Below are 15,074 nucleotides of genomic sequence, written 5' to 3'. Positions count from 1 at the left end.
GTCTGCGTGTGCGCGTGTGTGTGTGCGCGCTCTGTCTGGTGGCGTCGGCACATCTTAATCAGCTCCCTGTCTGGGTGCTCGATGGATCTCATTTCAGCCCTATGCATCTTGGGTAACTCCACTCTCTCAGACTGCCCACTCTATGTAGCCCCTGGCATTCTGCTCTCCTAAGTGGCTAGATAGGAGGATGGTGGGCTTTCATTATCTAGAGGAGGTGAAGCAAGATTATACCTACAACAAGAGACTACTGCTGGTTTTGCCATCCATTTATAATGGATATGAGAACTGGTTTTGCCACACATAAAGTGTGTGAGCTGTTAAAGTTACAGTTCACCCAAAAATGAAAACGTCTACTCACCCACATGTTTTAAATCCTTTTTTCTTATGTGGAATGCATAAAGAGCTATGTGGCAGAATGGTAGGTTTAGTCACCTTTCACTTTTATTGCATCTTTTTTCTATCCAATAAAAGTGAAGGCTGTCGGTTCCTCAAATTCTGGCTAACATCAACTTTTATGTCATTACAGGCTTTGGACAACATAAGGTTGATTACATTATGACAGAATTGTCATTTTCTCCTTATTTTGGCCTCAACTTAAAAGTTACTTTTGAAGGAGAGTTTGTGATTCTCAGAAATCGGTTTCGGTCACAGTACCATGTAATTTTAAGTTGTTTGCGGTTTCATCATTGACTAAAGACTTCTCCCATGAGCCTGGCTCTGATCAGCCAAGCACACTGTTAATGGCAACAATTTCATTCACGTCTTGCTGCAATGGTTTTCATTTCCTGTCTGAACAAGTATGGAATGACAGGAACTTCACACTGGCAGTGAAAGTTTAATGCTGTCCTTGACTGAATTCCCCTTTTTCTTTTGAGTTAAGCCAAGTCTAGACTAGGTTTTAAAGACTAACAAATCTAGTCTCTTGGCCAAAATGCTGTCACAGCTGGGCATTCTATAAGTCGCCCTCCCACCCCTCTGTTACCTCGCTCTGCCCTGTCCTTGCGTATCTGTTTCACCACCAGCTCTTAAAAGCATGTTGGGGGAGTCCCCTGCCCCCCAGCCACTATAACAGTTACTTCCCCCATCCTCCTCTACACACCCTACTACCACCCTTTGTCCAGACACAGCCCGCCCAATCCCTCCTCATGTCGCTCTAATCTCCACACAAAGAGCCAGAATAAGGCCACCAGTTGTGTGTGTACAAGAGATTGCTTGGTGCAAAACGTTTGCGATCCCTCGTCACTGATTGATTTAAATGGCGTGCGTGGCTCCAAACCTAAGTTTTTTTATTTATTTTTTTATTTTAGTTGATTTAGCTTTGAATCAAGTTTGATTTGGTCATTTAAACAGGGTTCACACAGTCATTAAAAACCTGGAAATATTAAGTAGTTGTGATTTGCTAGTCTTGGAAAAAGCAAGGAATTTAGTAAAATCTCATAGTTGTGGAAAGTTGTATATACTGAGGATACATTTTCTAGTTTCTCATCTAAAATATTTAAATATTACATCTAGTAAGTATCTGTTTATATATGTTAATTCAAAACATTGGTAAAAATGGTAAATGGTCTGCACTTATATTGTGCCTTTTTTAACCTTAGAGGTTACCAAAGTGCTTTACATTGTGTCCCATTCTCCCATTATCACACACATTCACACTCACATTTGCACACCAATGGCAGTAGAGCTACCATGCCAGGCACTAGCCTTCCATTGGGAGCAACTTGTGGATCATTGTCTTGTCCAAGGACACTTCAGCATGTGTAGTCATGGGCCAAGAATCGAACCGCCAACCCTGCGATTAACGGCCGACCCGCTCTACCACCCGAACCACAGCCGCCCCACGTACATTACGTACTAACAGGGGTGTAGCTACGTGGTGGCCATGGGTGACCAGTACCACCCCTGATTGAAGCTTGGCCACCCCTGTTGTGCAAAGCACCTTTGACAACACTGACAGACAGGTGACTCAAACCGTCAGCACTATTCAGGCTGAACAGCTATGAACTGCCCACACAGTACAAACCTCTGTGTGTAGAGGTGTGAGGTCATATCACGACCGTTGCACTGTATGGGATCAAAATCCCGCCAAATTTATTGCGGTCACAGATCCAAAAATAATAAGCATGAATCAAAATAATAAGCAAGAATCTGAAAATAATAAGCACAGATAAAAAAAATAAGCATTAAAAAAAAAATATAAACACAAAATATGCTGCAGAAAAAAAATAGCAAAGTCATCAGAATTGCAAATAAAATCATGTTTTCCTTGGTTATATTACTGTTTTTGTTCTCTGACAATTTTGCTCATTTAAATTTTTTTGTATGCTTGCGCTGTATTTTGCTTTGCTTTTGTTTCCAAGTTCTGCGCTTGATTTTCCAAAATTTGTTTCATGTAAATGAGTTTTATGTAAATCGGGGGCGTTTTGCGTCCCCATTGGTATATTAGTTCTTGATCGACAGCTCCTCCTATAGCCAATCATTCGAAGAGGGGAGGTAACATCACTCCAATGCAACTCCGTCGGCTGCTGCTCAATATTATATTATTTGTGGTTGATAGATGCGCTGCTTGTGTCTGTTTTGAGTATTTTCTGCCAGCGCTGGGAAACGAAGTGTTATCCGAGTAAGCCATTATCATAGTCCGTTATGCTCCAATGTTGCTGTATCTTTAGAGATGGCCCCTAAATTTGCGACTATTTGTGAATCAAGAACATCCAACATCAAGCCAACTTTATTGCATTATTTATTGATGTGGGGACACTTGGTCATTTGTTTCTGATTTCACTTTAGTATCATGGAAAAAGAAACTACATGCAGCCGTGCCAACGAAGCCAATGTAGGATCAGTACATAACGGCACATTCAGCAACATGGAAAATGGGATCAAGTTGGGTTCTGAACTTGCGACTACATTGTTACAGCTAGTAAAAACATGCATCAAACATCCACACCAACCAAGCCTTGTTTTGTTTTAGAAATGTAGCCAATATATTTTTTTCCTTCTTTTGTATGGCATTGGAAATAAATTGATATCTTTTAAATTCCTTGTATACATTTGTGATCTATAAACAGAATTTCTGCCTGTAGAATTTGCTTTTTGGTCAGTAGTGAATTTGTTTGGCCACTCCAATAAAATCACTGGGTTTTACCTGGCCACCCCTGAAAAAATTGAGCTTAACTTGTATTGAAACTGGAATATTCCTTTTAATGTCATAAAGTAAATTGGAAATTCATTGGTCAAAAAGTGTGGGAACCCTTTTGAAAAATCTGACTGAATCGCAGGAATTGGATTGCAGTTTAGTTCAGTAAGCAGACTTGATTTTGACTGTACTATTGAGTAATTCACTAGAATGGATCATCAGACTTTGTCAGACGTCATTAAATGTGGCTGAAAAATATCCTCAAAAAAGCATAGTGTGTTGTCAGCATAAGTTTGGCATGTTGAAACGAGGGCCATTATCTTATTCATTTATGAAAGATATGTGTACTGTATGTCCAGATCACATGTGCATAATGGGCGACCTGAAAACTTTTTCGTAGCTTTGAGTTAATCTGAACATGCAAAATGTACTTCCGGTACTTGCCAATGCTATAGAAAGGTATTTAAATAGCGTGCGATTGTGACATTTTTGATGAATTCATTGTTAAGTTTGGTTATCCTGTTTGTAATTGTTGTGATTATCTATGTTTTAGTTTTCTCAGACTAAAGAAGTTCTTCCCCACACACACACACACAATTGGGTGATTTAAAGATATCGGATGTGCTCCATTAGAGCAACTATTAGTGGCTTATGGTGTAGCGTTGTTTTTCCCACTTTATCAGGGCCTGGTCACCTCTGTGTAATCTGCAGGAAATTCCTTGTGCATGTGAACTTCAGTTGACTTGGATCTGCTCCACTGACTGTTACTGGCAGTGTACTTCTGTGTCTTCTAGATCACAGCCTTTACAAGATTTATAGAGCACACAAACACGCTCTTGATCTCCCTCTCTTCATCTCTGACACTGACACATAGTACACCCAAATACACGCATACACTGAAAAAGCGAAGTTAACACTTGTTCAGAAGGGTGTGGTTAGGCCACTGGCACTTACACATCATGGGTTTTGCAATATATCTGCATGAAAAGTAGTGGAAGTATAGTGAGTCAGATCAATTAAGTGTTGGGGGACGTTTACACCGAACCAGTTATTGTGTCTCTCTCTGCACAGTTTATCAATAGTTTTTCTTTGTAAACATGATGCTAGACATCTTTTATCATTGCTTTACTTCTCATTGTTTTTTCAAGGTTGTGTCTAAAATAGTGATGTTCTTTTGAGCAGGTTTTTTTAAGTGAATCAATCACACTGATTCGCAAAGCTTTGTTGAATCACTCAACTTGAGAGTAAGACTGAAGCAATTGTTTTTGGCCCCTCTGTGGGTAAAGCAAACCCGACTACTGACTACGATTATTTAAACTCTTATATCAAACCCACTGTGAAAAATTTGGGAGTTCTTTTTGATTCATCTCAAGTTTGACCAACAAATAAATTCTGTAGTAAAGTCTTGTTTTTTCCATCTTAAACTTCTATCCAAAGTTAAAACTTTTCTATCTTTTAATGATCTTAAAACTGTCACACATGCTTTTGTTTTATCTCGTTTGGACTACTGTAATTCACTATATATTGGATTACCCCAATCCTCCATGTCACGGCTTCAGATGGTCCAAAATGCTGCAGCCAGGTTTTTAACTGGGGTTCAGTAGATCGAGAACACATTACTCCGATATTATTGTCTTTAAATTGGTTGCCAGTGTGTTATAGAGTTGAATTTAAAATTTTGCTGCTAGTTTTTAAGGCTTTGACTGGTCTGGCACCATCCTATCTGTCAGATCTTGTAAAGGTAAAAAAGTCAATAAGAGCCTTGCGATCCTCAGACAGCATTATACTGTCATATCCCAGATCGAGATTGAAGTTGCGAGGTGATCGTGCATTTTCAGTGGCCGGTCCTAGGATATGGAATAGTCTTCCTTTATCTGTGAGGTCTGCAACGTCTGTACATGATTTTAAATCTAAGCTACAGGCTTATCTTTTAACTCTTGCATTTCACTCATAACTTTCGCTAAACCCTAACCTAGTGTTTTATTGTCTGTTACTGTATTGGTTGTGGTTTGTTTTATACTTCTTCATTTGTACAGCACAGTGGTCAACTTCTGTTGTGTTTATTTGTGCTTTATAAATAAATAAATTAAATTAAATGAAATGAACTTAAGGACTTTGAAGGAGTAAAATGTTAATGATTAATATTATTCATAAACAGCATTATTAATATTGGTTACACTATAGTTAGGGGTACTCTTAACAATAATGAACGATAAACAACATTTAATGCATTTGACATTTAACACTAAATCTATATAACTAAAAAGTGAAAATTCTGTGATTTAACAGCAATTAAAAAAAAAAATGTAAATTCAATGCGGGATGTCTGAGAACATTTTTGATTCCTTGTGAATCCTTTTTTTTGAACAGTTTACTGAAATTAACCATGTGAACTAATTTGTTAAAATAAATCAAAGCGAATCCTCAACCTTGGAAAAGTCTTGCAAGAGTTGCATTTGATATTCATACAGTGTGTTAGTTTATTTTGAGTCCCACAGAACCTGTACACATAACCCTAATCTTAAACCTAGCCCTATCCCTAGCAAATGCGACTCTCAAAGACTTTCCCAGATTGACGGTTCCCTTCCAGACTGGGGATTTTTCCGTGTCTTGCTCCTCCTTTTCCATTGTTTTTCCATGTAAACGTGCCGGACGGACAAGTCTCAGCTTTTTAAAATGTATCTTGAGATGTCTGCATTCTGTTCCATTCATTATGCTGCATCCAGTTCTTTGTTTTTATGCAAAAATGTGTTCTGTCTGAACGGCCCCTTAATGAATGTGTGACAGAGAGATGAGTGACAGAGGGAGTGAAAGGTAAAAACAGGATCTGCCTATAAAAGGCTAATACAAACATCATAGTCCTGAACATGTGGGAAAGGCTAAAGAAAAGCAATGAAACGAGAAGAGCGGATTAGAATAGAACATACTTGACGAAGAAACCCAGAAAAGACTTTGCATTAAAGAGCGTTTTGTCCCTCATCGACCCTGTTGTGATCAACCATCAAGTGTCTGAAGTCATGTTATTTTAAAACTGGTACGATTTGTCTTAGGTGGCCTGCCATTGTATGCAGCTCAGCTCTCGGCTGATAAAACCGAGGGCGCCAGTAAAGTGTGACAGCCACCCCTCGTGTCTCGACCTCGGTCACCCTTGGCAGTCAGTGTGTACCAGCAGTGGCCGTCCCTGCTTCTCGTATCCCATTTGACTTGCTGGAGAGACACGAAAATACAATGGTGTTGACTGTTCTAAAATGGTTACCAAAAGCGATGCAGTGTTCAGTCTTGGTGTCTGACTTTTTGAATGCCTCTGAAGATTAATTATATGTATCTATGCCCGCAGGCAATCATCATGTGGACAGTATAAAATCCTCAAATGATCACTTACAAAACATTACCACGTTATTACCATGTATGATACCATGGTATTACCATGTTTTTTTTGGGTCATGTACCATGGCAGTGCCATTTCTTTGGTCTTTGTGGCTAGGTTCTTTGTTTATCTCAAGGAGAAAGCGGGAGCCAGGTAACAATCCAACATGAGTCTTTTAGTTGTTCTCAAAAATGTTATGCTTTATAGCAGAATGCTCTCCAATACACACTCTCGCTTGAAGCTCAGCTCTCTCTCTCTCTCCTCCGTCGGTCTGGATCGCCCTTTAAATCACCCTCATCTCCTACTGCAACCAAAAAACAGCTGTTAGAAGTGATTTCCCACAGGTGCCAACCCTTATTGTACTTACTCTAGGCCTCACTCTCCACAGATGTCGATCGACTATGCCCCCATCACCACATACCCACCAACTGTCTCACCTCCTTTTTGGTCTTGGGCCACACTCAGGCTGCAATCACTGCGGTCTTATCAGTTTGTGGCCGCACCTGTCCATGACCCAAGTGGAAGACCATATACCATACTTCCACCCGTCCAAATGTGCCCACTTTGGGTTTGCAGTGAGTCTTGCCCATCTCAGTGACTTCAGGACAGCTCTCAGATGCTGCAGGTGCTGCTGCCAATCATTACTGTAAATAATGATGTCAACCAGATAGGCTGTGGCATAAGCGGCGTTTGGACTGAAGATCCTGTCCATGAGCCATTAAAAATGTGGCCGGGGCCCCGAACAAGCCAACAATTATAAATTGGTGTAAGCCAAACAGTGTGGAAAATGCAGTTTTTTTTCATGGGACATGGGAGTTAAGGGGTTCTGCCAATATCCCTCAAGTCCGGTGTTGAATAAAAGCGAGCCACGCCTAACCGATCGAGCAGTTCATCAATCAGAGGCATCGGTTATGCATAAAAATTAGACACCAAATTTGCCTTCTCTATAATCCACACAGAACTGGACCAAGCTGTCACTCTTCATAACCAACATCATTGGGCTGGCCCAGTCACTGTGGTATCCTTCTATTACCCCCATATCCAGCATGGCCTTTAATTCTTCTTTTTTTGTGTGTGTGGGTTCGTCTCGATATGGTGCTCAATGAGATTCGTACAACCGGGAAGAGGCAAGAACATGTTGGAGAATTCACGTTGCATCCTGGCAACCTCTGTGACTGGTGATGGTGAGAGATGGTCTCCGCAAGTGACTCAATCGGTGGCTTTTAAGTTCACCTCTGGTTCGAGCTTCTTCCTTTCCAGAACCACCGTCGCCAAAGTCACGTGGACCGCCTCTCCGTGGTTTTAGGAGATTAAGGTGGTTAATCTGACGTGCTCCACCTCAATCCATTTGTTTAACCTCATAATCGATTTCCCCGATTCGCCATGGAACATCCAAAGGGCTTTTGCCACTTGGCGAGTAATTTAGAGCTCGATGTGGGGAGTAATACAAGAACTTTATCTCCCGGTGTAAATTCCCATGGCCGAATAACCGCGTCATAATGGAAGGGGGTGCAGTGGCACTCGCCAGCTGACTGCAAACGTCCTCATGAATGCCCGGCCAATAGAAATTAGAAGGTTCTGTGTTTTTTCCTGTCCTAAGTGTCCCACCATCAGATTATAATGAGCCATCTGGAATTACTTTTGCTGATGGCTCTTCAGTTCTAACAACTGGTTTGCATACTCTTTTGTCTAAGCATCCTGCATCACCCGATACAACCAATCCTTAATGATTGCAACATACAGATATGCGAGTGCAATGTCTGGCTAGAGGCGTTGACCATCAATCACTTTCACTTGATCAAAGATGTGCCTAAGGGTCTCATCTCTCATCTGCTTCAGAGGGAAATCCCCTGCAGGGAATCCTCTATAGGCTGCAGAAGCCAGGAACCCTGACGCAGAGCTGACATAGACGGCCCTGGCTCTGCCTCCCCAGCCAGTGAATCACAAACCAAACACTGAAACACTTTGTTACAGGGCCCATCCACACAAATTCTCCTCAAAGCAGTAAATGCCAGCCAATTCATACTCATGATTAGTGGGTGGGTGAGGCGGGAACCACAGCCTCAACACCATGCTTTTGTGCCCAAAATGTAATGAGAACCGTCATTAACGGGTAATCCGATTACCAATGTGCAAACACCTTACCATCACCCACCGGCTTGTATCCAAAGCCTCGGATTGAATCAAGCTTTGGTGAATGGAGGTTTGATTATGACCTGAATCCACTAAGGCTTGATATGTACCCTTGTTTATACTCTCAGGTATCCGGTCAGCTCTTGCTCGATCGGGACGGCCTGTGGTGCACCCATGGCAGCGGATTCACCAGCCTGTGGGGGAGATCAGAGAGGATTAACCGGGGAACCGGTTTTAGGAGAGACATTTCCAATTTCCGGGGAACAGGAACAGGTCAAGGGGGAGGAAAGAGAGAGAGAGAGAGAGAGAGAGAGAGAGAGAGAGAGAGTGACAGAGAAGAGGGCTCACTGTCTCTCAGATACACCGATATATGGTCCTCAGCCAACTGGATCGCCTCCTCCAGCGAAGCCACGGCAATGGTGGCACTGGACCCACTTCGCCATCCATGATGTTGATGACGTCGTCTGCGTCACCTTCCTCCTCAGCCAGCAACCACTTCCAGCAGGCGTCGCAGAGCTGTTGTGTAAAGGCAAACAGGCGGTCGTCCTCGCTCTGCGTCAGTGTGCTGAAATGCTGGCGGTGCTGTTCCGGGCTGCGGCCAACCCGTTGCAGGATGGCTTTATTCAAATCCGAATACTCCAGGAGGTTGGCAACCTGGAGTTGTTGTGCCACGAGTTGGGCTTCCCCAGACATGAGGGTCTGCTGTTGTTCTTGGTGGATGCTGGCGAGGGACTTTAAGACTTCTTCCAGCAGCAAGGATGTCGTGGCAGCACATCCTTCCTCAATCCTGGGTTTCGGCACTAGTGTTACAAGTTTCTTTGTTTCTCTCAAGGAGGAAGCAGTACCCAGGTAACAATATGCTTTATAGCGGAATGCTCTCCAACACACACACACTCGCTGAAAGCTCAGCGCTCTCTCTCTCCTGCGGCAGTCTGGATCGCCATTTAAATCATCCTCCGCTCTCACTGCAACCACAAAACTCCTGTTAGAAGTGATTTCCCACAGGTGCCAACTCTTATCGTACTCACACTCAACCTCGCTCTCCACAGACATCGCTCAGCCACGAGTGTGTGTTGTCATTTATGTTTTGGCAGTACCGTGCGTTTTTGAACATGGTGCCATGATAATACCATATTTGTTGGTCAGGTATTATTGCAATGCCATGTTTTGTTTGGCCATATACCATGGTAATTCCATGTTTTATTGATCATGTACCATGGTAGTACCTTGTTTTTAGTTTTTTATTTGTACTATGGTACTACTGTATGTTTTTTTTTACTTTTACCATGATATTTCTATGGTGTATATCAAATCTATTGATCTTGCTCATAATTTGTTGTGCTTGTAATAGTTTTGTGATGAATGTGATGCAGTGGGGTTCCAGATCAGGCTGTCCAGTGCCAGCTTTTTGCTATACACAGTCTGTTTGTGTTGCTCTGCAGTGGAGGATTCGGTTTCATGTTCTGGTGTTTGGAAGCAAATGGCATTCTTTATGCAGTGCTGCATCTTGAGTTAATTGAAGTGATTCTCAATCTTTCTTTTGGGTATTGATTGCCCTCTGGTGGATATTTTAGGCCAGTACAGTTCATCTGAATTATACACTGGAAGTGATTTAAGGAATTTAGAAACATATATTGAAGATATTTACTCTGAGGTCTATAACACCTGGAGAAAACTGGAAATTAGCATTCCCATTCATCTAAATGGCAGTTGTTCGGCTGGGACAGGAACACCTGGAAGTATGTGATTAGAACTGTGCCATCTTTGCTCATGTGCACTCTGTTACAAGCCCTTCACTAGCTACTATCTTTGTTGAGTTGTTACATCAAATACAACAGACAGGGTAAAGTAGACGTACATCTCACACGTTTAAGAACCTCCAAAAAACAACCAGGCACTAAAACATCTACTGTATAATATAACGAAATATTTTAATGAATTAATTTTTCTTCTCTTTCTACAGCTCTTAAGTGTAATTGCACTGCTTGTGAGAAGACTGGTTATGTGTGCGAGACCGATGGGGCTTGCATGACCTCCACCTCATACATCAGTGGTCAGGAGGAGGAGCATGTACGAATATGTCTGCCTCGTGTAAGCCTGGAACCACCAGGACAGCCCATCTACTGCCTGAGCTCCAAGGGCCTGCTCAACATACACTGCTGTTATACAGACTTCTGTAACAGCATTGACCTACAAGTGCCCAATGGTAGACAAAATTATTAATGTGTAATGGTCTCTAAGAAATACTATAAGTACCCTATTCATTTGACTGTCTAAGCATGACCGGAACCCAAAGTGTGGTAACATGTATTTTACCTCTTTATCTTGCAGGGATTCCTGAAGATAACAGCTGGACTGGATCAGGGGGCAGCTGGGGTCCAGTAGAGCTGGTGGCTGTGATCGCAGGTCCAGTTTTTCTCTTCTGTCTGTTACTTATCGTGGGAGTGCTCGTTTTTCAGCACCACCAACGGAACTATAACCATCGGCAGCGACTTGACATGGAAGATCCATCTTGTGATCATCTCTACTTGGCCAAAGACAAGACCTTACAGGACCTCATCTTTGATCTGTCTACCTCGGGTTCAGGGTCTGGTAAGTCACAACCTTTATTTTCTCTATGTAAGCCTGAAAGTGTTTTAGATACCTTTTATTAACATCTGTCTTGGGTGATCTGACAACAAGTGCTCAAGTGGGACAGAATCTGTCTCCGATGACCACATTTTGAGGGAAGTCACACTGTTTCTTCCAGATATACTTCCAAGATTGTATCTCAATGCAAACATAAAATTGTAAATGGAATGGTTGGTTATTTTTTTCTAGCTTCAATGCTGGATCTATGCGGGTGGGCAAGGGGGCATTGGCCCCCAAAGTTTGCAACCTAGTACTGGTCTAGCTCCTGTATTATCTGAAATTCAGTTCAGATGCACATTGATCTTTCTTTGCCAGGCCCCAACAAAATAAGCTGACATTTTTTTTGCACTTTTATGTGCTGATTTTGTGCAGAATTCTGTGAAATTTCTTTAAACTTAGTTAAATGTGTTATTAAACAGAGATTAAGGAATTCACTATTTTTGATAGTCACAAGGATCATCATATTAGCCCAAATATTTAATAAACAAGGATGCAAGGGTCAAGGATGTCAAGAACTTCTGTGAAAATCTGCTGAGCTTTCTTCAGAGTTTAGCATATACTGATGTCATGCTAATGATCACTGGCAAAAAAAAATTCCGACAAGTGCATTTCCACAATTTTCAACTGGACAACTTATTGCTTTGTCATTTCGCATGTATACAACAAAATTTAGTGCAATGAATGGGAGACAGTGAGTAGACAGTTTTTTTGCTGTTGTCCAGGATGAATTAGGGTTTACACTACAAATACATGTTCTGACTACCCCCGAATGTGGTTTGAGTGATTTGAATTGGAGTGGTGACCATTTAAACCTGTATTTAGTGCTGTCCAAAGCTGATTTTATTACCAGGTGTAAAGTTGGTCTTGGTGCATGAGGGTTTTTGCATGTGTACTGATGAATTATTGTTATTGCAGGTCTGCCCCTGTTTGTTCAGCGGACAGTGGCCAGGACAATTGTACTGCAGGAGATCATAGGTAAAGGGCGTTTTGGGGAGGTATGGAGGGGGAGATGGAGAGGAGGAGATGTGGCTGTGAAGATCTTCTCCTCCAGAGAGGAGCGCTCCTGGTTCCGCGAGGCTGAGATTTACCAGACCATCATGCTCCGGCATGAAAATATCTTAGGCTTCATTGCTGCTGATAATAAAGGTAGTATCCATCTATCAGTCTACTGATCCAGATAAATGTGTACTACACTATGGAGGACTATTTCTGTCTTAATTAGAAATGTATAAATAAGTAAATATATATTTAAAGAAATTTAAACGATTAAAAAAAGTGTACATATAAACAAATAAATGCATGCTCAAATCTGACAAATGAGTATTTATACTTCTATTTCCTTATTTATGTATTATTGGATTTCCACATGTATTTATTTCCTAATGTATTTTTTCTACATTTAATTATTTTGTGCATGTATATATTCCCATATGTATTTATTTCCACATTTATTTATACATTTCTGTGTCCATATGGTAATGAGGGGGCGTGCTTTCCACTTCAGGCACAGCAATCGAGCTCGGAGTGCTCCAGAGTGAAGTTTGGAGGCCTCTGTGACATCTTGTATTTGACCCAATGCACAGATGGGTGTGGACATGCATTAAGAAATTGTAAAATGTACCTGTGAGTGGAGCAAGTCTAATAGGAATTGAATTGTCTGTATTGAATGAATGATTTATAGGTTGGCAAAATGACCAAAATCTCATATCACTACTGTTTGACTGATTTTATATCTCTGTAACTCTGTGTACCTAGTGTGACCATACTGTACATGTACAGGATTCGGACAGGATTTCTAAAATGTAAAAAAAGCAGCACATTCACATGAAATGATCCAGTATCAATTAATGCAAACGCGGATGTTGGCGATAGCAACAGCTTGCCTTTATTCAGGACTGGGAAGAGCGCATGTAGAAAGTCAAATATGGCAGCTCATCAAAGGTGGCAAAGGGGCAGAGAGAGAGACAGGGATGCACGGCATGGCACGTAGTTACAGTCCCAATTCGTTTTCGATTGGAGAAAGCGAAAGGAATTGCCTCAAATATAACGCATATTTACATTTGGATTCTGAAGGATGGGCTATGATTAATAAAGAGCGTCTCTCATTCAAATGGTTCTCACGCATGCACCCATCTTCTCCTTACACAGTGAAACACTAACACAACAACTCATATATGTCATACATTGTAGGTGCATATATGAGATGTGTATAGATATATATATACCTGTATTATCCAAAGAAAGAACAGTTTGACAGTATTGAGCTCAGTGTGTTTTCTGTACATCATATTTTTGTGTGTGCGTGAATGAATAGCCTTGCGTCTCTGTCTCTCTCTCTCTCTCTCTGCCCCTTTGCCACCCTCGCTGAGCTGCCTTGTATGACTTTTTATAAGTGCCCGGTCCTGAATAAAGGCAAACGGCTGCTATCGCCACATCCGCGTTTGCTTTAATTGATACTGGATAATTTCATGTGAATGTGCTGCTTTTTGTCACTGTCAAAGTGTTTCTGTTCAGATTGTCTGCCAAGATTTTTACCTGAGTCCCAGACATTTACATTTTTAAGAGTCTACACAAGTATGGTCACTATATGTACTCAAGTCAAGTCATTTTTATTTGTAAAGCGCCTTTCACAACACAAATCGTTTCAAAGCTGCTTTACACAATATCATGCATTAACAGAAGATAAAATTGTAATGTCTATAATGTCTTAGTCATCATTGTGTAGTTTGATAAAATACGATTCTGAATAGTGTTTAAAAATTTGTGGTTAAATAATAATTGTATTTATAATCCCAGTGAGCAAGCCGAAGGTGACTGTGGCAAGGAACATTTACATTTACATTTATGCATTTGGCAGACGCTTTTATCCAAAGCGACTTACAGAGCCCTTATTACAGGGACAGTCCCCCCAGAGCAACCTGGAGTTAAGTGCCTTGCTCAAGGACACAATGGTGGTGGCTGTGGGGCTTGAACCACCACTCCAGTGGAACACAAAACTCCATATGATTTTGGTTAATGGAGAAAATAATCTTGGAAGAAACCTGTCTCACTGGGGGGGGCCAGTTCCACTCTGGCTAAACAACATGAGTATAATGCCGATATTAGTTATGTATAGTGCAAGTCATGGTTTAAAATTATTAAACCAAGTAAGTGTTAAGGGCCAGTGTTTAAACAAAGATTTTGTAAGTACTGTAAGATTAATGACCAATGTCTTTGAAAGTCCATCCTGGATAAATTGCAGAAGTTCATGTAGATACAATTGTCCTTGTTAGTTGGTTCTGGTAATCAGAAGGATGCTGGTTCAAGCCCCACAGCCACCACCATTGTGTCCTTGAGCATGGAGTGGTGGTGGTGTAGCGGTCTAAAGCACATAACTGGTAATCAGAAGGTTGTAGGTTCAAGCCCCACGGCCACCACCATTGTGTCCTTGAGCAAGGCACTTAACTCCAGGTTGCTCTGGGGGGATTGTCCCTGTAATAAGGGCTCTGTAAGTTGCTTTGGATAAAAGCGTCTGCCAAATGCATAAATGTAAATGTAAATGTAGTTGGCTGATGAAGGCTTTTGTTGGCTATGTATTCCAACTAAAGAGTGTAATCCATCATTAGACCGAGGTGATGCAGGCAGAGATCAATGAGGTGCATCGCATTTCAACCTGGCCGGTAATTTGGGTGAGATTCGGTGTGGTCTATCCTAAGTCCAAGGTTCAGGCAATGGCATATGAAGTATCACATGTCTTATGGTTGGAGTTGGCATCAGTTCATCCTCTGAAGTCCATCGTAATAGACTGAAGTGATGTTTGGCTGGCAC

General features: G+C 41.5%; 1 protein-coding gene across 3 annotated transcripts in view; it reads left to right on the top strand.

Moving 5' to 3' along the window:
* Positions 1–15,074, top strand: part of LOC127628831 (activin receptor type-1B-like) — a 29,361-nt gene that overhangs the window by 10,038 nt on the left and 4,249 nt on the right. For all 3 annotated transcript variants that reach the window (XM_052105746.1, XM_052105747.1, XM_052105749.1), the window contains exons 2-4: positions 10,600–10,842; positions 10,968–11,228; positions 12,183–12,413. In XM_052105746.1, the coding sequence (XP_051961706.1) occupies positions 10,600–10,842; positions 10,968–11,228; positions 12,183–12,413 (735 nt within the window). The remainder of the gene's footprint in view (positions 1–10,599; positions 10,843–10,967; positions 11,229–12,182; positions 12,414–15,074) is intronic.

Source organism: Xyrauchen texanus, chromosome 35, assembly GCF_025860055.1.
Source record: "Xyrauchen texanus isolate HMW12.3.18 chromosome 35, RBS_HiC_50CHRs, whole genome shotgun sequence".
Classification (NCBI taxonomy): Eukaryota; Metazoa; Chordata; class Actinopteri; order Cypriniformes; family Catostomidae; genus Xyrauchen; species Xyrauchen texanus.
Note: the sequence above shows the minus strand (reverse complement) of the source record. Positions and strands in the feature narration are given on the sequence as shown.